Genomic DNA, 24,349 nt, shown 5'->3' with positions numbered 1-24,349 from the left:
TTGTGAAATGAATTCATGTCGTTTATATTCCGCAAAAACCGATCATCGGTGAATTCAGTTTTGTTTTTCGAAGTAATGGCTAATTGTGAAATTTTTTAACTGTGTTGAGGAAAATAATTTTTTGGGTAATTTCTTACATTTGCGGTTATTATACTAACTAATTTAATGGCTGATTCACGCGACTTCGAAGCTTCAAAGGAAATTTTATATGTTAGCTTTAATCAAACTGCAACGTATGTCTTGCTTTTATTATAATGCCAATGTGTTTATAGTTTTATGAAAGTGTGCAAATCATTGTATAAAAATGTTGTTTTTGTTGATATGCCTTTTATTTGCATTTTTTGTTTGGTAAATTTAAAATTTGAAAATTTTGAAAACCTTCCTCAAAAAACCAAAAAAGTTTTATATTCGAGTAAAAAAATCGATAAAATTAAGATTAATTTGTATATGAAATCATTTCAATGAAAGCTTTCAATTAAATACTTTACATTTTAATATAATGGGTCATCAAATTATAAATACTTAACGAATTGGAAAACATGACACAGTGTGAGTCAATTTACTTTTTCAACCGAATTTTGACAATTTAAGAAATATGATATTTTATATATAATTTATATACTGTTTAAAAATAAAAATTGTAAATATTTGTATTAGACATTAAAACAAAATGACGTAAAAATCATAGTCAAACAATATAGTTTATGCGAGATGTAAAATGAGAAAGAGAGGCGCATGAATATTGATTCTCTGGTTATGATGTATAATCCAATTCAGAAGAAGCAAAAGTCACAAATCGTTATTTTTTTTTTTTTTTTTGAGATTTTTTATATTATTTTAAAGGATTAATAGAAAAATTTTAAGTGAGTAAAAAAGACTATATATTATAATTTTAGATTCGTAAAATTTTTAAGCTATTAACATTAGGAATTAAAATATAGGAGATTTTAGAAGGCAAAAGATCTTCGATTTTTGATATTTTTAAATAATTATTTTGATGTTATTAGGAATGCTAATAGTTAAAATATTTGTAGTTCAGACAGTGAACCCTCTATTTTGTTTATCATGATAGTATATTTTACTAAAAATTTTTTATTTAAACTGCTTTCTTTTATTTTTAAAAATTGTTATTTAATTATTATTATCGTCATCATTATGTTTTATTATATTAAAATATACTTATATAAATAAAATGTAATGGAATCTTTAAATGATATTTTTATTAGGCAAATATTATTTAAAGATTCCATTTATATTGATTTATCTTTATTATTATTGATGAAATCTAAATTACTATCTCTTCCTTGATATCTCCTCTTGTAAAGATTATTGAATTTAATTTCCCATCAACAAGAATAAAAATAATTTGTTCAATTAATTAGTTATAACTAAGGGTTAAGTAATGGCATCCAAAATTTTGCATTGTTTTATTCTCTTATTTGGTTATATACATTGTTAAAGCTAAATTATTTTAATACTAATATAGTAAATATAATGTTGTTAATAACAGTGTAATTTCAAAGCTTGCAGTAATATTAAAGCTAGAGATTTAATCTCATTTTAATGGCATAATTCATGTTTTTATGCATGTGATAACTATTGAAAGAATTCCATGAAATTGAACAGTGCTTATCCTAAATGTAGAATTCCAATATTTTTTTAATAAATTCTGTTAAACTGTATTGATTATTTATCGATATATAAAGATTTTTTGGTTGCACTTAATAACATATAAATATTGGTGAGTTGCTTTTGAATAATAAGTCTAAAATGTATCTTTTATTCATGTTTTCTTTTTACTTATTCATAATTGAAGGAAATAGTAAACCTTAAAAATCTTATTTTGTGTTTAATAAGTCATATGAGATTAGATACAGCCATTTTCATGCTATAGTACTGAATGCATGAAATTTTTTTTGAAAGTTTAGAAAGGATTAGTTTAGTCATAAATCAATATGATGTTTAAACTAATTTTATTGCACTATATGTTGAATCCAAATATATTTTGATATTTAATGTAATTCAGATTTTAAGATTTAATTATTTGGAAATCCAATATTTGTGTAGTAACTATGTAAATGATTAATCATAAAAAGAAATCCAAAAGATGTCATGTTTATTAAAGCCAGTGTTGCTAATGTTGTCATGTTAAATATTGACTATGTTCACTAATAATATGCAGTTAAACCTAACCAATGGCATGTAATCATGCCAAAAATTCACTTATACATCTAGTTAATATAAAAGTACTGGAAATCGTAATAAGTGAATTTTTCATTGTACTTGGATTTATAGCAGAAGAGTTTGTAAAATGTATAGCTATAAATCTCATTTCATAATTTTAATAAAAGTGGTAATTTTATACATTTGGTTCTTATGTTGAAAATTATGTTGTATTTTGTTATAATAGATTATATTAGCAATTAAAAATTCTATGTCGGTATCTTTATTATTTTCAAATTAAAATATCATGGCATTAAAAAAAAATGTAAATCTATGCATATCTCACCATTTTTAATTTCTTTCAATTTGATACAATAATTAATCAGCTCTCTTTCTTACTTCAAAAGTTAAAAAGTTATTTCTCATTTTTAACTGCTAAAGATGTCTTGACTGTACATGTATATATTTTAGTTTTCCATTTATTAACATAATTATTTTATTTATTCCAGGATTACATACATTGATAAATATTTATGTGCTTCTTATTTTATTCTATGATGAAAATCGGATACAGATTTAAGTAATTGTTAATCGCATTCTGTAACAGCAATTGAAAATCTGGTTACAAGTTAATTAAAAAAATTAAATTTTATGCTGCATTGAGTATAGATTTAAACTGTGCTGAAACTTACCTTTGTGTGGCAAATGATGTTTAGTTGGCAAATGTTTTTCTCTTCGTAATGGACCTGAAAAGCTAATTTTTAAAAAATAATTCTGAGAAAACAGTTTTTTTTTTTTAAATCTTTTGTCTTGATTTCATTGTTTTATATATCATGAGAAACAATGTAGCATACAAAATTGGAAGGCAAGAAAAAGAGGCTGTGAGAAAGTGTTCAGGGCTTACACAATTTTAGAAAAGGAATTACTGAGTCAGTGTTTTGATTTTGTGTGAAAAAGAATAGCCTGCTGAACACAAAAATTTAAGTTACAGTGAAGACCAAGTTCGACAAATCAGGAAATTATTTTTAGACTGTAAGTTAATTAGAAATTATTACATACATATGTATATATACATATATATTATACGTCTTTGTGCAACTCTAATTTCTTTTAATACGCCTGATTAAGCAAAAGTTTGTCCTAATCCTCTCGTATCACTCTGTACGAGTTTTTATTATGCAGTAGATATTTCTATTTGATTCTACATAGTTCTACTTTTGGTTTTAAATGCATATATTCAGTTTTAATTTTTTAAATCTTATTTTCAGTGGACTCAATATTGGATCTAAAACTGGATATACTTCATATGATTTAAATACTACTAATGAAGTAATCCCTACATTTGATTCTCCAAGTAAGTTTTACTTCTTATTTATTATTTTTTTATGTTTAAAATGCTATTTTAATTTTTTGTTCTTATTTTGAATATTAAATTTTTATTATTAGCTAATAATTTATTTTTAACATTTCTATTTTTAATCTTAATATTTACTTAATTTCTTTTACTTTTGATCTTCTATATTATGTCATTAGTATTACCTAGTTTTTTTTTTTTTTTTTTTCAAAAATTGTAAATTTATTTATAATGGCAATGTAGGAATGTCGAAGAAAATTGTTTATAGACGTGATAACTGCATGCACACTTTGAGCATCTGTACGGATGTAATAAATATATTCTGAGTACTATTGTACTAATTAATTTTACATTTCTTAATTCATTGTATAAATATTTGCTGTTATAAAATTTTCTTGTATAAATTTTAAATTTTTTAAAGAACTTCATTATGAAGATTTCAGTTTAATAATTTCAGTTTTTTCCTTCAAATGCAAATGTTTTATATCGCATTATCATAGATTCAAGGTTTTAATTCTTCAAAAATGAATTTCGTGGAACAAGAGATCATTACGAAGTGCTGCCCATCTGTAAACATAGGCAAAAACTACCTGTGCATATTTTAATCACTAATCACTCCTCTTTCTTGCTTCAGACACCTTTTTGAAATAGGTTCGAATTTTTAGTCTACTCCCTTCAATTTTTCTACTCTTGCTTATTCTGGACTATGAAGTGCTATTTTCGGAAAAGAAAGATAGAAAAAAAAATCAGCATTGTGTTATACTAGTATTTTAAGGTGATAAAATTATAATTTTGGTAAGATACATCTAAAATGTGATTATCGCAGTAAACAAGTTTAAAATATATTGAATAAATATTAATTTTCTACTGGAACAAAAGTAATTAGTTTTATTGTTAGAGATAGTATTGTTATCCTCAGGCTTCGCTGTATTAATACCTACACATAAAGCCTTGAATTTTGTTGAGTTGAGCCTTAAGTATTCAAATATACTTCTTGGCCTTAACATCTTATTTTAGATGCTGGCTGCATTAATATCTCAGTAATAAGGTTTGCCCTTGAAGTTTGTTCTGTATTTTGAAATTGTTTGTAGATTGCTTGTTCGCATGAATAATCTTATTTTTAGATATAAATTTAAAAAATATATATTTTAGCATTTGTTTAAGATAAATGATATTTAATGTAATTTGAAAATAGTGAAATTGATTTTATATTTTCTTTGCTGAATTATATGTGTGTGTATTATTTCAAGGCATTTACACAAAATCTATATTCAGACATGAAGATAACTTTTCATATAGAATGAGGAATAGAACATTTATGATGTGTGTGATGATCTATGTTCATTTGCATTCTAGCTGTATCTTTTCTAGTACTCTTCTTTACTTTTATGACTGAAGCTTGGTGGTTCTTCTTCCTTTAAAAAAAGTACTCAGGTTTAATTTTTTATGCTCGCTAATTTCTAAAAGGATTAATTATTAAAATTTGAATTATCTTTAAGGTGATGGTTTGCAGAATGAGGCATTGCAGAGGTTGGTAAAAGACCTGGTAGCATTGCAAAAAGTGAAAAAACCATTGTTTAGATAGGTGAACAATGAATATGAAGCAATGCAGAAGAATAAAGAATCGTTAAGAAATAGGGATATAGAAAATATTTTAAAGCCAAGTAAAATATACTGGTCTTTAGGTAAAATGGTCATGAACAATACTTTAATTCACCACTTTTCAAAAAAATTAAATGATTGTATTCTAGACAAAGATTTATCTGATTTTCCAACTTATTAATGCTTAGTATTAAAACAGAAATAATTATGATAATGATAAAAAATAAAAAGAATATTAATTATGAACTTTAAATACAGTTAACTATAACTTATTATTTAATATTTTCTAAATAATATGTATTGTTCTTTACCTTGAACTTTATAATGAAAACATCATTGCTATGACCTGCAGTGGGAAATATAGTGCTATTTTGACTTCTGCTTTGAGAATTGTACATTTCCATATTGTTAAAATATGTTGCTGGTACAAAAGCTAGACAAGAACAATTTTGATTTTTTGAAAAACAAAAAAATTGTTCAATGATAGATAAAATTCTTTTTCATATTTTTTCAATCATTTTATGAACAAAAAAAGTGAGATGTGTTGAGATGCTGAACTGCAAGAACTTTGATTCAATTTGATATTAAAGGTGTAAAAAAAAAAAATCTGGTGATTTGCGCATGATAAATATTACATGAATATTTATTGATATTCAAACAAGGAATTTCTTCTCCCTTTACAGGAGCATATCTTATTTGAAGTGGAATTTCATAATTTTATTTATTTCTATAATTCTGGTAATCAAGCTATGTACCAAATTTCATCTTTAGAGTTTTTGATTTTGAGTTAATTTCATATATACTTGTTCACATCCATACATATTTTCTTCTGCCGATTTGACCATTTTGTTTAAAAGAAATCTACACTTTCAGTGTAAAAAGCCATATAGCAAATTACATTCTTCTAGCATATTATATCTTTGAATTCACAGACAAATGAAAATTGAAAAATTATTCGTTTAGACTCGGAGATTTAGTACACAGGAATTCATTTAAAGTTTGATATAGGATATTTTGAATTGCAAAATTTTCTGTACATCGCATACAAAAGAAATAGAAGAATTGCATCTCAGATCTTCAGTTGGAATTTAAATTTAAAAACTGAAGACAAGATATTATAGACATTGCATTTTTTTTTTTTTTTAAATCTCTTGTAAGGACACTGTTACATAAAGGTTGAAATTACTCATAATTTAAAATTCATCAATTATTCTATGTTGTATTTCGATGCAATTAACTGTTAGTGACAGTTTGATCTTTCTGGAAAATTGTGCCAGATATCTAATAAGAATATTAGCCCTTAAACATTTTGATGTTAGGAATTACTATTCGAATGCAAAAAGTAGCATTGCTATAGACAGAATTGAAGGAAGGAATCCTTTATAACCAGAATTTCCATTGTCCTTTCTATTGTCCATTATATTTACTGAAAAAGGTCAAAATGTTTTTGTTTGTTTTTTTTTTAAAGAGAAGAGGAAACCAATTTGGGATTGAGTTTGTTTATTATTATTATTTTTGTTTCATTATTTTTTTTTATCCTTTTTGTCAATTATTTCAGGAATAAGGAAAAGCTGTTATGTGAATTCTGTCAGTCAATCTTTTCTTATTGTATAGTTTAGAAGGGTGAGGAGGGGCAACACAGCTAGCTGTCAAAGAATCTTTAGCAGACCCAGCAGGTGGAGATATGACTTCACATTACTTGGCTCCAAAACTGAAATGTTTTTTTAATATGTGGTGAAATAGTATTTATGTAATTCTTACAAAGAGATTTCAGAGTTGTTTTGAGAATTAATCCTAGACAGTAAGATTTTTACAAGAAAATTCTCATGTAAGCCGACAAAATGCTCTTAATTGCATTTAGCATTGCTCCATGCATTTTTGTTTATTTTAAATGTCTAGTTGATCTCAATATGTATAGTCTATTGTTTGAAGAAGTCTTCAACAATCTTTGCCAAGGAAGCATTAAATAAATATGCAAGCAAAGTGAATGGATTTATGCGCTCAATTTTAGAATTAAAAAATGGTGATTAAAAACAGATATGTGGTATCATAATGCAATAATCTGAGAAAAAAAATTCTAAACCAAGATTTTTTTCACAGAAACTTATTTACATCATTATAAACAAAATAACAAAAATTTCTAACATTCTGCTGTACACATTTTGTGTTTGGTGGAGTGACGAAAATTGCAGCATAATAGTCGGGGTATGAATGAACGGCCAAGGACTTTAAAGCTGAAAAAAAGAAATATTTTTTAACTAATGTTTGATTGCTTTAATTTCTTAATTAGGATTCATATGATTTTTAAAATTTTCCTCTTCTAGTGAGGTGAGCTGCAGCTATTATGTAAAAAAAAAAAGAAAAAGTAAAATGGTATTTTTTGTAAAAAAAAAAAAAAAATGGAGCTATAATTTTAAAACATATTTGTTAAAACTATAGAGCATAAAATTTGTATAAAAGGAATGCTAGTATTGTATATTTTGTTGCAGAAGTACTAGTTCTTATTAAATTTCTTTAATTTCCAGTTAGGGAAAAAAAAATTTTTTTTCAAGACAATGCATCAAGAATGTAATTGTAATATTGTAAGTGAAAACATTTGTTTTTTTTAAATGTATATCTGTTTCTTAGTGCACCATTACCGGAGCAGAAATGTGGTGGGAAAGTTTGGATATAACATTCCAGCTAAGATTATTTCCTATTCATTAAAGCTATATTAAATAAATTCAGTAAATTCGAAACTTTTTTAAAAATTTGAATAAAAAGACAAAAAGTAAGTTACCACACATGAAATTTTGATTTGATTAGGTATTATAATTGCATATCAAGTTCTCAAAAAAAAAAAAAAAAAAAAACGGTACATGTTATTGGATTGGTTGTGATTTGAATAAATCAGGTATTCTTCAAATTCTGCATTTTTAACTCCAGAATTTCTGGATTTGTTAATTGTAAAAATATTCCTCACTTTTTGTTTAACATCAAAAATAGTGTGAAGGAATTAATTGGAATGGAAATGTTTTGACTTTTCCTTAACTTTGGAATCCTTAAACTTTGGAAAGTAGGCAATGAAAAATGAATTATTTCCATTAATAAAAATGCTTCTTTTTTTTTCTTTTTCTTTTTTCCTTTTTTTAAATACATAAAAAAAAAGAAATTCTCGAGACATTAATAAGAAGTACTTAAGGAATTTTTTCAATGAAACTTAAATATCTTACCAAATTCTGTATATATGAATATTGTTTGCCGTTGTGTACCTTCCACACTTATTAATAAACAGGTTACTTATCTAATATGTGAAGGAGGATTACAATAATACTGTCTACATTTAAATCCGTCTGTGATCACATTGAGCTTTTCACACTTAATAAAAATGCTTAAAACTATAAATTCTAAGATTTTGATCCCACTCTACCCTAGAGAAAGAGTTTTTAGCTTCAAAAGCCACAATTTGTAATAGCGGAAAAAAGGATTCTTTTACATACATATTGGTATAAATTTTTACTTGTGTAAGGACTCCTCTTAGATACAGCATAAATATTTGAAAAAAAAAATTATATAGACATCCTCTTTTTTTTTTCTGTAACTTTATGTACATGTAATAATTGATAAAATATAGCTTAATGAAGACTTTGGAAAAAGAATTTTTAAGTAATAAAAAGAGCTAATGTATACAAGCTAAGCAGATTTCATTATACTTGGATTGTTGTTGCCGTCCCACTGTCAAAAAGTCTACAGAATCTTTCTGATAGTTTAAAGACAAATGAAATATCGGCATGCATCTATTAAGAAAGTATTTTTTAAACTAAAGAGGAAAAAAACGTTAATTTTTTTTATTAATAAATTATTTTTTAAGCTCCCCTTCCCACACACTGACAAATGCTCACTTTTTTCTCTCTCTCTCTCTCTCTCTCTCTCTTTTGAAATATCAGAATGCTACAAATAGGAGTGAAGGAATGAATGTCATTAATCTGTGATTATTGACAATATTACCTACTTGTCAGATTGATGTAAGAGAACCAAATCTTATAGTGGTTCATTATTTTATGTAGCTAGTTTAGATTGCTGCTTCATAATTTGGAAAAAATATTGTATATATTTTTTCTTATTTTAGAATGATATTAATAATAAGCATTTTGTTTTGCTTAATATATTTTTATTTTTAGTATTATTATTAGATATTATATTTTTACATAAAAACTTATACAAATTGTTTTCAAACTTTGTTTTGTTCTTGTTTCCCCAGCTGATATTAAAGATGTACGCATTGTTGAAAGAGTCTTTAGTACAAGTCTAATTGCATATGTGCAACTCGAAAAACCTAGAACTTTGGTTTTGATTCATCATGTGAAAGGCCTTGTCATTATTGAGAAATCATTTCCAAATACAATTCTGTCTGTCCGAATGAATAGAACAGTAAGTATTTAATCTAGTTTTTAAAACATTACATTTAGACATTAATAATTGACTTTTCTGCTTCCAACTGCACAAAAACAATGTTGTTATGCGTATACTTGCTGCTTTAATTTTTTGTTACTAAAGAAGATATAGATATTACCATAGGTCCACCAGTTTGTCAAGAGCTGCACTAGAAGATTTTGTTTGAAATCCCTGATCAGAATCAATCAATTTTATTATTATTATTACCTTAAGAAACTTAAATTTATATTGTTAGGAAATTCTCAAAGTGGGTCAAGGACAATGGTGAGGCAAATAAATCTCCTGCTTTGAGTGAATAATTAGAATCATCTCCAAACTTTGCAGCAAAATAATTCTTGCCTTACTTGGGTGTAAAAGTAAATGCATTACAATACTGTGCAATTTAATTGGGACAAACACAAGAAGTTTCATCTTTGTTGTTTAATTAATAGAGGTTCACTTACATGCACGATATAGTAATCTAGTAGCAAATGTGTTCTCCTGTAGGTTTAATGAGATCTTGTACGCATTTTAATATGGATTCCACTAATTTATAACATCCATTTTTGATGTCATGAAAATGAAACCAAACTTTTGTGATATTCTCAATCACATTTCTCTTAGTTTTACCATCAATTTTACTCGCATATTTCTTAACAGTGCTCCAGAAATTTTTGATGAGATTTACATCTGGGGAATTACCAGGCCAATCCAAAACTGTTAATGCCTTTTCTTGAAAAAAATTCTTTACCACCTTGAAATATGGTTTGGAGCAATATCTTGTTGAAAGACACGAACACCACCAGCAAACATTTGCATCAGAGGCACAATTTTTCCTTCTAGTATTGAAATGTATTTTTTAGAGTTCATCATCCCTTCAATTGGTACTAAGCTGACAGGTCCTACAGTTGTAAAATGACTCCAAAATATCTGCTTCTGAGGGGCTTAACTTTTTGAATAAGATATTGTTCTCTGATGGGTTTTCCAGCACTTTGTCTTACAATTATTGATTGAATCCCTTGCACAAAAAAATGTTTTGTCACTGAATACAACCTTCTTCCAGAGTCTTGTGCAGTCCAGAATTGATATTTCCTGGCCCAATACAAACGTTTTCTCTTCATTGCAGGTGTAAACAACTGTTTTTTTTTTTTTTTTTTTTTCTTTTTCTTTTTCTTTACTGGTTTCCTACTCATTCCCCTGCTTCGAAAGCCTTCGTCATATTGTTGATGAATCAGTGCTCACACCAGTAGCTAATAATTCTCTCTGAAAATCTGTACTTGTTTTGAGAGGGTGCATTTTACTATTTTTTACAAGAAATTTGTCAGTCTGAGGTGTTTTATTGCGTTTGTATCCACATTTACTCTTTCGTTTTGGAGACACTGTCCCAAACTTAATTTGCTGATTAATAATCCTTGAAACGCTCAGTTTTCTTACTCCAGCTGCTGCAGCAATATCCCTCACTGTTATTGAAGTGTGCTGACTGAGGATACCAATCCTAGTCTTTTTCCTGGGAGTGATTATATAAATTTCTTTAATGTGCATTAGAACTAGACAATTCACACATTCAACCTCCTGCAACAACTGAAATACAACTGATGGTAAAATGCTCTACATCTGATGATCACATGGTCAAACAAGTATAGACTAGTCAAGAACAACCCTTTTTTTGTAAGAAAATGCAGTTGAAACCGGTTTGAGGCAAAAAAGTCCCGAGAAATGAAGAAATTTATAAAAATGGAGTGTGTCCCAATAAATTTTCACAGTACTGTATTTTTTTGTAATAACATTTGCATATATATATATAATATAATATATGCACTAGATATGATTTATAATGACAATTTATTAGAATTTATATAAGGTCTAATGATAATTTTTTCTTTCAATATCCTGAGATGATAGTTGAAAAAGTATATAACAACTACAAATAAAGTTTTGTCCCTCTCTTTATCTGAAAACTAATGATATTGAATTAACATATCAGCTTGGCATTTCATTCATTATCAATATGTTTTGTATTAATACTTAAAATGAGATTTTCAAAAATAATTATTAATTTTAAAAACATACTTTATAATTTCCCCCTCCCCAAAATATTATTAAATCTTGATTAGTATGCTGATTTGTAAAATGTTTATTTTTTTTCTGAATGTATTAGTTTAAAGCCTTAATATCAGATTTTTTATATGAATATTAAATATAGAATTTCTTAAGAACACTGATCTCTTTAGCATACTGTTATCTTTAATGTGATAATTATGTTGTATTATAAGATATCTTTGGTTCATATATCTCTCTCTATTTATATATTACAGAATGTAGTTGTATGCCTGGAAGATAGAATATTCATTATAAGCATTAAAAATTTGACACAAACTATACATGAGATTACAAATACCCAGACAAATGAAAAAGGCTTGATAGCTTTAACCTATGGTGAAGAAAAAAAGCCTTCATTCCTTGCCTATCCTGGGAGCTCAACAATTGGAAATGTTCAGATTTTTGACACCATAGGAATGGTAAGTGTTTAAGATTTTTAAAAAATATTGAAAATCAGTTTTTAATATAAGCTTGTTGATACCCTTCCCCCCCCCCATATTTTGCACATCATCTGCCAAAAAAGTTGTAGAAGTTTTTTTTAAAAAAATACTTAATTTAAAAAATATATATATCAAACTTTCTTTGTTCTAGACTGTTATAAATAAGAAATTATTCCCATATTTGTTTGCAGTGTTTTTATAAAAGTCATTTTACTCTATTAAACTGCACACCTCTTCAGTTCTTTCACTCATTTAAAAATATAATTACATCTATTTGTGTACAACTCAATTTGTGTACACAGATGGAACTGCTTAAAAAAATAAGGCATGTAATTAATTAATAAACAATTTATTCAAAGGTAATATTAGTCTTGATTATATGGGATTTGAATTAATTCTTGAAGCCTTTCATTGAAATTAAATAAAAAATTATCTATTTTTTTATTATATTTATATATAATTGTAATACATATATCCTATTTAGTTTCCTTAATAATTGCAACTTTCGATATTTACTGATATTGGATATTTTTTTAATTTTTGAATAATATAATTATTTTTCTTTTCTTGTATTACAAAGCTGAGAAAAGCACTAAAGTTCCGAGATCAGAAACCAGTTATGTGTCCAATGAATTAAAAAGATTTTATATGCAACTTTCAAAATCTCATTCCTGAAATTGTTCTTATAAAATCTCGCTTTCTATTTCTGTTGTCTATATTTGTAAAGGCAAAGATTTTATTATTTTTTCATATTTCAATATTCTTTATTTTAATGAAATGTGCCAGAATTGATTTGTTTAGTATAAATATATTTTTGTGTTTAAAAGATTTTACATGTCTTGGTTCCATATTTGTCTCTTCTAAAAAAAGTGGTGCCATTGGTTATAATTTTGAGTTTGATTTAGATTATTGAAATAGAGAACAGTGGTCTAAATATTGCCGCATTGAAAAGAGACAATTAACTCTCCATGGCCCAATGGTCATAGCACTAATCTCTTAATCAAGAGATCGTAAGTGTGAATCCCGCTAGAGACAATGCAATTCACAGTCTGTGTAAATATTTAATTCCTTGATATTATGTTTTCCTTTATTTCATGTTCTGGAAGATTCTGGACATTTCTTTAGTTTACCAGACAAGTGTTCTGAACTTTTATTATTGTCTCCAGAAAAGTATTCTGGAACTTTCCCTGCTAGTATAAAAGCAGAAGATCTGTCAGTCACTGTGTTCTCAGTTCAGAGTTGGGTTAATAAATTGGTTTATCTCTACTTCTTATGTGTGTCATTGAGTTCCACACTAAAGAACCTACGTGACAATATAACTGTGACAAAGTTTGTTCATATTTATTTTTTTTAAATTAATTGCAAAGTAATTTGCATAAAACAATTATAATATTTAATCAACATATTTGACACCAAATAAATTAAGAGGAAATTTAAGTTTAACACAATGCTTATGAACTATATCAATCAAGTTTTATCTGAATTTCTCAAAACTATGAGAAAAATTCTGATTGAATTAATCTTTACAGAGAAGTTTATTTAAATATTATGCTTTTTTTTATATCTGAGGGTATTAGTGTAGAAAATTTCTATAATTATAACAGTCTATCCATGGTATTTTAATATTTTTACAGCATGCAAAGATAACTATTCCTGCTCATAATTCTGCACTAGCTGCTCTTGCTTTTGACGAAAGTGGGGAAAAAATAGCTACAGCATCGATTAAAGTAAGTGATTAGCATTTAATGTTAAGTTTGAATTGTATGAAAAGTGGTTTTCTTTTAAAAATTCTTATATGGAGTTTATACTATATCATAACTTTAAAGATTATATGATGCTGAGTAATTTATTTAAGCTTTTAAGTTCAGTAATCTTACTGATGTTATCTATATGTCAACAACCTAACATTGTGAATAATTGTTCTGAAACAAACCTGAAGCCCCATTCTCATAGCTCGTGTGCACCTTGCATCTGATGCATTTTACCGTCTTTCCGCTCATTTGTGGTTTCGATTGATATTTGATGCCTTCATTTTACTGACAGTTTGTAGGAAGTTCCTGACTGACGTTCACAAGCGAGAGTAGTCCCACAATGGGTCAAATAGCAGATTTATGACCATTTCTATAAAGGCAATGGGCCTGGAAACGAGGCTTTAGAGTTTCTGGGCTTATCTACATATTTTGTTCAGTGCTCAAACTTATTCCGACTATGAAATCACATCTTAGATATCATAAAATCATGTCATGTATATAACAGTCTAATATGCGAATTTGGCATACATGGATTTTTGTTTGGTTCTCATGTTCCCCAGTTATGAATCCATGAAACTTCTTTCATCTGAGGGCATTGAGTGAATGTATGTATATGGAATCTGTCTTTTCTTCTAGCGCTCATAATGTGGGTGAATATTATTTTGTTTTTATGCTTACACAATTCTTATTATAGTGCTGGTTCCTTTGTTGCATAATCATACTAAGAAAATTTGAATTTCACTAGGTTATTGATTAAATGTGTAAGTGGATGGTTTAGGAGATTAATTATTTTCATAAGATTAATACTTAATTTATATTTATATTTGTTAACAAAATTATTATTACTTGAAATGGGTAGACAAATTTACTTCCTTAGCATGTATACATATATATATTTTTTTAAATATGCATGCTTATTTTTTTATCATTTTATTCATAAAAATCATTGATATCTATTTTTAAAAAGTACTCAAAATCAATGTATATATCTTGTCTTTTTAGGGAACTGTGATACGCATATTTTCAGTTGCTAAAGGAGAACAATTGTACGAATTTCGCCGTGGTGTCAAAAGGTAAATTCTTTGAGATTAAATAGAATGCTACTAATTTTTATTTATAAAGATATTAATTTCACTTTGTTCGAGTTTATTTTTGATGTTAAAAATATCCATTTTGCAATTACATTTTAAAGCAATAAAACTGGCATCTTATACTCGTATGTTTCTCCATACAATGTTTGATGATGATGTTTTCAATTGTAATAAGCTACAATTAAAGCAACAAAAGTGGTATCTTTACAATATTCAAATTTTTCTCCATTTTGGATTATCTTCATTAATAGTAAGTCTTAATATAATACCCGGCATAATAACACAGTAAAACAAAGGTGTAAAGTTATCTTCATTGTGAGCAGTCTTAGTAGCTCTGTAGAATAGAGAGAAATAAAGTACTAATAATAGTTTCAACAATAGAATATTTGAGTTAAATTTCATGCTGAACACAATATTTCATTTGTGAAACATTCATAATGTGTGTAAAAAATATTTAAAAAGTTAAATAAAATAATAAATGTGAAAGCAATGTGTTTGTCATTAAATAAATTAAGAACTTTTAAGATGACATTGTTTCAACATTGTGAAATATCTTGATTACCAAAATTGGAACTAAATAAAATAGCAGATTAAAATTTTGATACTTTTAACCTATTTCCATGTCATCTATTCTACATTTCTCCCACATATAGTTTATTCTGATTATCTTGATAAATTAACAGGAATTTATGAAGACAAGGTTCAAAGAGAATATAGATTTTTAAGTAGATTCTTATAGGAAGACTACCTATTGCAATTATTCTCATGACGGAACTTCGGGAAATTTTCTGCAGTTCTTCACTGATCATAATCCTTAAAACCCCAAACCACCCTTCGTTCAAAATTTTATATATGTAATATGCATATAACGCTCTGGTCATAAGTAAATTTGTGTGGATTTTAACCAGCTTAGAATATGTTGTTAGAAGTGTAAAAAAAGCTTAGAGTTCGTAAATGGACCAGCTAGCTTAAAAGATGCAGAAATGGTGGGGAGTTGGAATTTTCATTTCGCTATAAGTTTCTTAATATTAAAGATAGAAAAATAAATCAAATTAGCAACTCATTAAGATGAACAACTTTTGTATTTAAAGTTTTTCAGTAATTGCAAGATTTTAGAAGTTAGGGGCTAAAATGTAATTTTCAAGCTCTAATTTTGGCTCTTTCTGTTATTAACAATTTGTCTTACCAGTTTTAAAAAAAGAAATAAAATGTCTACTTTCCTTTTATTTCCATAGTTTAAATGTACGTGGAGTCAAGATTAAAAGCTTGAATAAAGCTATTGTAATTAAATAAAAATTAAAGGAAAAGAAACATTTAATAGTAACATAACATAAAAATGATCAACTTTAAAATTTCCAGATGCTACATTTATATATATATATATATGGTTCTTTATATATATTTTTATATACCAAAGATTCATATAAAAGTTCTGTATTTTGTAATTATAATAAAGTCTGTAATTTATAACTATTTTGTATGGCATTGGTGAATGCCATGCAAGGTACCTGTGACCTTATCCAAGGTCTATAATTTTATGCAGGGAGTCAGGGAAAAATTATTTGGAATGTAACGAAAATGTTCTGAAGACGCCATTACCGCTGGTTTTTGTCTAAGGATTGAAAGGAATTTGAAAATAGGTGAAAAGGAATCTACTTTTTCCTTCTAGCTTGCAAACAGGAATTTAAAAAAAAAAATTTCACCAGACATAGGTAACATAATCATGTTTTAACTCACCAAAATATATAATCTTTTTTTTTTTCTTTTCTTTTTTTTTTTTTTTTTTTTTTGTTTGCTTACTTAAACCAAAAAGTATTTATGTAACTTGGGTTGAAGGTGTCAGTAAACACACTTTTTTTATTCTAATAAAGATGGCTTTTTTTCCCCTTCCATTTATTAAGCAAAGTTTCTCTGTTACTAATGTTATTTCAATAAAAGTACTGGCAACTTAAATGTGCTCTATGTATTTCATTATAAATCATAATCGTTGAAAATTTTAAGATATATTTATAATGAATATTTAAATGTATTTTTAGGTGTGCTGAAATCAATTGCCTTTCTTTTTGTAAAAATCCGGAATTGCTGTGTGTCTCAAGTAACACAGAAACCATCCATATTTTTAAATTGACTCCTTCTGATGTTCCTCAGTAAGATTTTTTTTTTTTTTTTTTTTTTTTGCCACATCATTGTATTAATTAAAATGCATAGTTATAAATAAATATTTTTGTATTTTTCCTCCTTTGCAACTGCACATTTCCATATTATTCCATTTATTATTATTATTATTATATTTTAAATAACATAATATACATGTTATGCATATAAAAATATTTTAAACATATTTCTTGAATCCCATTCTTATATAAAATAGCTAGCTAAAAAAAAGGAGGGGGGTCTGAATTTTAGCTAAAAAATTAAGAAAAATGCTAGCATTTTCCCTTATTATCTTCAGAGCTATTTTTGTACCAACATAAAACAATTTTATATTGCTTTAAAATTCATAAGTTAATATTTTAGGTATGCTTATTTTATTTCTTGCAATTTTCTCTCTTTTTAAAAATTTTTTTTACAATTAATCTTTTAAGGCTTTAATTATTGCATTTATAGATGTGCATTGCAATGATGTTAAATAATATTTTGTTCACATTATTGCTGATTAAGATATAATAAATTATTATTAGTTTTAATTGTTATAAAAAATCTTAAAAAATAGTAGAAAACAGATGACACAACTATAAAGCATTATCATGCTACAATGTTTCAAATTAGAGGATTAAATCTCCTGTGGCCTTTGTGGTTCCACTCCAAATATTTTTTTTTAAAAATTTAAGGAATTTTTCACTACTAAATTCTTTTGCAGATTAATAATTCATGTATTAATTGATACCTTTTTTTTAATAAAGTAAAGAAATAGGGTTTCCCCCTCACTTTCTATAAATTTATTTATTCTGCTCTGTTTTCTAAGGATCCTAATTTTTGTTATATATTTTAATGATGTGTGAATTTATAGAAATTTCTATTAATAACATTTTGAAATTATCTCCACTGCTCAAGAAATTTTAGAGAGAACAATGCATTGATATCTTAATAAAACTTGCTTTCCCAATTTTAAACTTCTAAAGCTTATAAAGCTTCTTAAAAATTTATCCTCTGTGTAATATTAAGAGAAATTGCATCTTAATGCAAAGAGTATTCAAGTTAACAAAAGTAGCTATTATTGATATGATGTTGCACTATTTTTTAAATTTTTTTTACCCTTGCTCTTAAAATAAAATGTCTTATGTCTAATGGATGATATGCAAAATAAAATGCCTTCTGCATGCATATGTTTAAAAAATATTGTTCCTTTTCAAAACAAAAAAATTGCTGTTTTTTTTTCCTTCTTACTAAAGAAAAAATAGTTTATTCATATATATTTGAGAAATAGTTATAGTAGCCTGCATCTTTTCTTATTTAACAGTAAAAATTTTAAAATTTGTAATCTTAGATAGTTTTATTTTCTACTTAAATATTGTGCTCTATTTAATTTGCAGGCCAGCAGAGGAAGAAGAAACAGAAGGTTGGATGGAGATGTTTAATCGATTAGTCACCCAATCTGCTAAACTTCTTCCTACCCAAATGTCCGGCGTTCTAACTCAACAGAGATCTTTTGCTCATGTACATTTACCCTTTGTCTCCAAGTCCACTATTAGTGCCATTTCCTTGTAAGTATCTCTCAACTTCATGGCGCTATAGTTTCATTTTCACCTCTTACTTGTGTGTTCCAATCCTGAAGATCATGTCTTTTCTAGGACTAGATAAATCTGATTCTCTTGAATACTTTTGGATGCATCTAACATTTAAAAGATACATCTGAAAATTAGTTTTTCTTAATGTATTAAACTTGACATTTTTAAAACAATTTTCTTCAACAGCATCAGCAACATTCCTTATGTAGTGGTGACATCACTCGAAGGTTTTTTGTACATATATGACATTAATATGGATACTGGTGGACCTTGTCAATTAGTTAAACAATACAGGTGAGTTTCTTCTAGGTTTTATAAATAAATGATATATTTGGTAAAAGATTTAGTTTTAATTTTTTTAAAAAATGAAAAAAATGTGGTACAACATTTAACCATCTGTAATTAAATAACCAGAAAAATGAAATATGATTTATTTTAGCTGATATGAAGTAGATTTCATTAATATTTAGTATGAGTATTTAGAAAGCCCATATTGTCCTGTTTCATTTTATCTACTGATTTAATATATTGAAGATAAAATGTGCAGATATTAGTGTTAGATATTTATTATTTAATAGAATTAATAAGACGATGCAATAATACTATGAAGTTAAATAGGCTGCAGTAATAAAAATTTAAAAAGAAAAATAAACATATTATAATTGGCATTGTTAAATTGGTATGATACGATTCAGGTGCCCCTTTTTTATTATTATTATTAAAGATGGACTACAGAAAATGATGATTGGAGAAATCTGAAATATACGCTTAATGTTAAAAAAATTGATGTGAATGTATGTAATATGAAATAAAACAATATAATATAAAATGGAGCATACACACACACACACAAAATTATTTCTTGAAAAAGGAAAAATGGATTAAAATCATTTTAAAATTATAGTAACTAACTGAACAGTAATATTTGGAATTATGATCTGAATATTCATTTAATAATAAGATGCAAAAATGCATAATAATGAGAGAAGTCTTGCATTCTAAGTATTTATACAGTACACTCCCGAATATCTGTCCTAATGTAGCATAGATTTTATGCTGTTTAGTTAACACAAAATTTGACATATTTAACACAGTAAGAAACAAGATTTTTATAAACTCAAAGCAGTATAGACTGAATTTTACCGACAGATGTCTAACTTTTCTAAAACCACCAAAATCAACTGTCACTAGGAAATATTCATAAGTGATCTTTTGAAAATGGACTGAACTAATTTAAACTCCTAATATATTTTCATTGATTTAGAAATATATTTAGAATATTGTTAGAATGTTAGATTTATGTAAAAACATTCAAAAAACACTTTTTCTAAAGATGTGTTTGGGGTTACTAATAAGTTGAAGTATCTTGTTGTTTGTTGAATACAAAGAATTTGTTTCATATTCTAAAAAATTAGGAGGGGTCAAAAGGACTCACTTTAGAATAAATTTATATTATGAATGGGCATTTTATATTTTTAAATACATATTTCAAAAACTTCATGGGCTGTAAAGTTAGTTAAAATTTATACTGTTTCAAATCGGTTTGCTCATTAGAATGTCTTATGAATCTATAAAGAAAAATATGTTATTAGAATAAAAAATATTAATGATTTCCACTTATTTGAAAAATGAACAAAAGAAAGTAAAAAATAAAAATCATTGCAACTGCAAATTTTTTTAAGGGGAAAATAAATATGGTAGTGCTTGATTCCAAAAGATATGTTATTCTTCAATATTGAATTCGTATTGAGAGATTATTAATCTATTTTTTGTTAATTTCTTTTTTAAAAAAACTTAAAAATTAAGAGCTATTGTTATTTTAATATGCTTTAATTTTAAAATCGCAAAACCTTTGAATGAAAATACTAGTCATTTCATAATGTTGAATTAGAGCACTATATTACTTATTTATTATACCTGTGTTTAATTTAACAATTTTTGGATTTGTAGGTTGGAAGGACCTCCTCCTAAGACTCATCGTTCACCCGATAACAACCATAAAAAATATGCTAATTTGGATAGTCAGAAAATCCAAGAGCATTCATTAGAATTGGATGACAAACTACAACTTGGCAATGGTAAGACAGATATACTTATGAATAGTTTTGTTTAGTTTTTCATTCATAAGTAATGGAATTTTGTTTTTCTCAGTAGTCCTTTTTTTTCCCCCCTTTCCCTTTTTTTGTTTTCATTGCTGAAAAAACAGTAACAGGTTCTGGTATTTTAAAAAGTCTTTCCTTCAAATGATATTGCATAGGTGCGACTAATTTCAAACCTATGTACATGCTTGTTGATTCTTGAGAAGTTTCAATAAAAATTATATTTAGGTTTTGCAAACCTTCAATTTTTGTGTTGTCAGAATGCCAGCTTTCCCCCTCTGATGCTGCATATAGTTAGTTATATATAGTGTCTTAAAAAGTGGAACAAGTGTTTAAATTTCTTAAATATTGTAATTAGACATATACTTCCAGATACAAAGTTTCATTTAAAAAAGTGAATAATTACAAAAAAATTCTTTGGCTTTTGTAGAGATTGATATTCAAAGGTTATGAAAGCAAATTTTTATACGACCTTCTCAGTAAAAAAGTACTTATAAATAAAATGCTTCTACACTCATTTATAAATGGGCATGCTGCTAATTTCAAAATTTGAGATATAAAAAAAAAAAGGCATATTTATTGACAGAGACCATTTTTCCCAACCTTATATTTTCATTTGAATGAATCCTTCATTGTTAATTTCAGTTTATTCACACATCACAATAAGTTTTTAAAAGAGAAAATCGGAATGATACATTTTTTATCTCGTGTAGAATTTAAAAAAAGATTACATCTGACTTCTTATAACGATCCTGGGAATTCAAAAAACAACATTCATTAGATATTAATCGGAAAGTATTTAATTATTAATCAAAGTGATCATAAAATTTCTTCAAAATGAGCACCTTTAATGTTTATACAAAGTTTGCATTCTTCTGATACTTGCATATATATGATCCAGTTCTTCACTTATGACAACAAGTCCATTTTCGATTTATTGGTAAAAGTTCTCTACATTTATGAGGGGCTCATTAAAATAAGCATGGCTCCATAGATCAAGAGACATCAAGTCAGATGATCTAGATACAATTTCAATGGGTGTTTTTAAGTCGGTCCACCTACTAAAGAATTCTGCATCCAACAGTTACAACTTAGTTGATATTTTATGATAAGTACTGTCTTAATTGCAACCACACTTGTGGAAATGATACCAAAGCCAATTCACCTGTTTATTCAGACATTGTCCCATTCAAAAGTTACTGAATGTATCGGACGCCATTCTGCTTACTGGAATAAAATATAAAGCCAGTTTTTGAAAATGCATTTGAAATGCACATTGCAGGGAATAAATGATGAATCTCTCATACGAAGGATGAATTTTATTTTTTTAAGAGATTGCTTTGATAATGATACAATCAAAAAGATATTCATTTTCACATTGTATTTCTCATAAAATTTCATAGATTCTACCCTATGATCATATTTTATTTGTAACTCACAAAATCCGGATATTTATGATCTAAATATGGCAAAAATCTATTTCTTATAGTTATATATGAATCTATTGTGATATTCCTTATAGATATGTTATGTTTCATGATTTTATAGTGAGAATGTATGTAGTGGAACATGAATGTTTTGGGACCAAAAAATAATTATCTTGTAGAATGCAAATTATCATGTATATGCTAATTAATTAATTTTAATACAAAATTAATTTTTCAAGTCATCAGATTTTGTAATTCAGAATTTATTAAAACTACTTATTTTATTTGTTAAAGACCTTATTATGTCGTTTTCCTTTATTAACATTTTTTTTAAGTCAGCAGTAAAAAAAAAAAAATTTTAAAGTTATTATATTGATAAAATGCAATATTATAAATTGTAACATGCAGACATTTCTTTGGCGACACACTTTATTAAAGGGATTTTAACACAATTATTTTCTATTTTTATTCAAGAGAACACTAATATTTTTATTATATAAACTGAAACTTCATTTCAGTTGGAGTCGTTTTGATCATTCAGTGTGTTAAAGAGATGCTATTTATAACTTACAATAGCTATAAATAAATAATAACATTACGATATATTGAAAAATATCATTATGTGTTGGACGATATATTGCGATGATGAAGTTCAGTCATCACCCAGCCCTGTTCTTAACTTACTGCAGTTATAGCAAAAAATAAATTTACATTTTTGTGTGAGATCTGTTTGCAGTCAAAAATCGCTTTATTAAATAATAAGATTTGTTTGACTTATTACAGTTTCTCCTGGCCCTTCTTCCAATGTACATAAGTTGAGCCAGGCATTACAAGGTATAATATATAATTATTGATATTCTTTAATTTTTTTCTCTCATTACTTAATATTTATGAATATATTGCATGAAATATTTTTATAATCAAAACTTATAAGGAAGTGAATCTAAATATAGTCACAAATATTTAAATATAAATATAATTAATCTTTCATTTCCTTTATATAACATTTTAATAAGTTCACCATGTGTTATTGTAACTGCAACCAATAATTAGCAAAAAGAAGTAATCTTTCATTATTATGTATTTTAAAAAATCTCTATCAAAAATGTTTTCATATAATCGCATTCTATTTAACATTCATACGGTAGCTCGTAAACTGAATTTGCCAATCCAAATATTTTTAGAGTAATAAAATAATCACATGATATTGTTTTATGCATCATTCTTGAAAGATCTTAATTATTATTAAAAAATAACCGCTTATTAAATTTTTAATTATAATTGGAATTTTTCCAAATTTGTCTTGAAAATGTTGACGTTATTTTTTTCCCTTTTAATTCTGACTTTTGCATTCTTAATTTGAATAAAAGAATTTGCAATTTAAATTGAGTAACCTGATATATCTATCGTTCTTTTCAGATGAAAATTTGGAATCTAATACTACTGAAGGTTGTTCCGAAAGTTTTCCTAAATGCGATGGCCCTGACACAGACACATCTCAACAGCACCCGGATTATGGAAATATTAATGGTTGCAATGGTGTTTTTGAATCTTGTGACTATTTTAGTACTGTAAATTACAGTAATGACTCTAATGATGCATTACCCCCGATACTTACGCAAGTTGAGCCATGAATTTATACTGCTTTTTCTACTTCACTTCATTGGTGACTTTATAACTTATGATGATCAGTAAAATTGACAAGTTACTGTTCTGTTCTTTTTTCATTTTGTTTCAGTTTTTAACAAAACACCTTTCATTGCTTTTTGTTTAAAATACTTGTCTTTTTTATATGCATTTTATAGTAAATAAAACTGTAATTACCTAGTAATAATTTCATAATATGCTATTAGTAGTTTTTTAGTGATTATATAAGCCTTCTACTTAAATCATTTAAAGAAATTGGTTGGTAGCAAAAAATCAATGAAAATATACTCTGTTAATTTGATAACCACTGTTGAGAGTGTACATGACTTTTTTAAATTTATTCACTGCCAAATAAGAACAAAAAAAACATTTACAGACCCATTAATATAGATGCAATATAAAAAAAGGATTCAGTTGTTTTCTAAATTCATACATCATTGATAGTTGAAATTTTTAATGTGACTGACTAGTTCACTAAGGTTACTGTAAGAAAAAATTTCAGTAAAATTTTTTATACATTGCTTGGTTTTAATG

General features: G+C 26.6%; 1 protein-coding gene across 2 annotated transcripts; it reads left to right on the top strand.

Annotated features, from left to right (window-relative positions):
- Nucleotides 1-23,882, top strand: LOC129975727 (WD repeat domain phosphoinositide-interacting protein 2-like). Of its 2 annotated transcripts, none has more exons than XM_056088903.1 (12): nucleotides 1-233; nucleotides 3,432-3,517; nucleotides 9,360-9,529; nucleotides 11,848-12,051; nucleotides 13,707-13,799; nucleotides 14,826-14,896; nucleotides 16,951-17,061; nucleotides 18,448-18,618; nucleotides 18,829-18,936; nucleotides 20,593-20,720; nucleotides 22,952-23,002; nucleotides 23,588-23,882. In XM_056088903.1, exons 1-12 carry the CDS (start codon nucleotides 166-168, stop codon nucleotides 23,800-23,802), a joined length of 1,476 nt encoding a protein of 491 aa, XP_055944878.1. In that variant the 5' UTR covers nucleotides 1-165; the 3' UTR covers nucleotides 23,803-23,882. The 2 variants fall into 2 exon arrangements, with proteins under 2 accessions (XP_055944878.1, XP_055944880.1); XM_056088905.1 differs by having other exon boundaries at nucleotides 5-125.
- The last annotated feature ends 467 nt before the right edge of the window (nucleotides 23,883-24,349 follow it).

Source organism: Argiope bruennichi, chromosome 7 (assembly GCF_947563725.1).
Source record: "Argiope bruennichi chromosome 7, qqArgBrue1.1, whole genome shotgun sequence".
In the NCBI taxonomy this organism is placed as follows: Eukaryota; Metazoa; Arthropoda; class Arachnida; order Araneae; family Araneidae; genus Argiope; species Argiope bruennichi.
Note: the sequence above shows the minus strand (reverse complement) of the source record. Positions and strands in the feature narration are given on the sequence as shown.

Excerpts from the sequence above, each read along its gene's own strand:
- LOC129975727 (XM_056088903.1), top strand. The coding sequence starts at position 166 with ATGGCTGATTCACGCGACTTCGAAGCTTCAAAGGAAATTTTATATGTT. Across the intron at positions 13,800-14,825 it reads TAGCTACAGCATCGATTAAA|GGAACTGTGATACGCATATT; the intron begins GTAAGTGATTAG and ends TTGTCTTTTTAG. Across the intron at positions 23,003-23,587 it reads GTTGAGCCAGGCATTACAAG|ATGAAAATTTGGAATCTAAT; the intron begins GTATAATATATA and ends CGTTCTTTTCAG.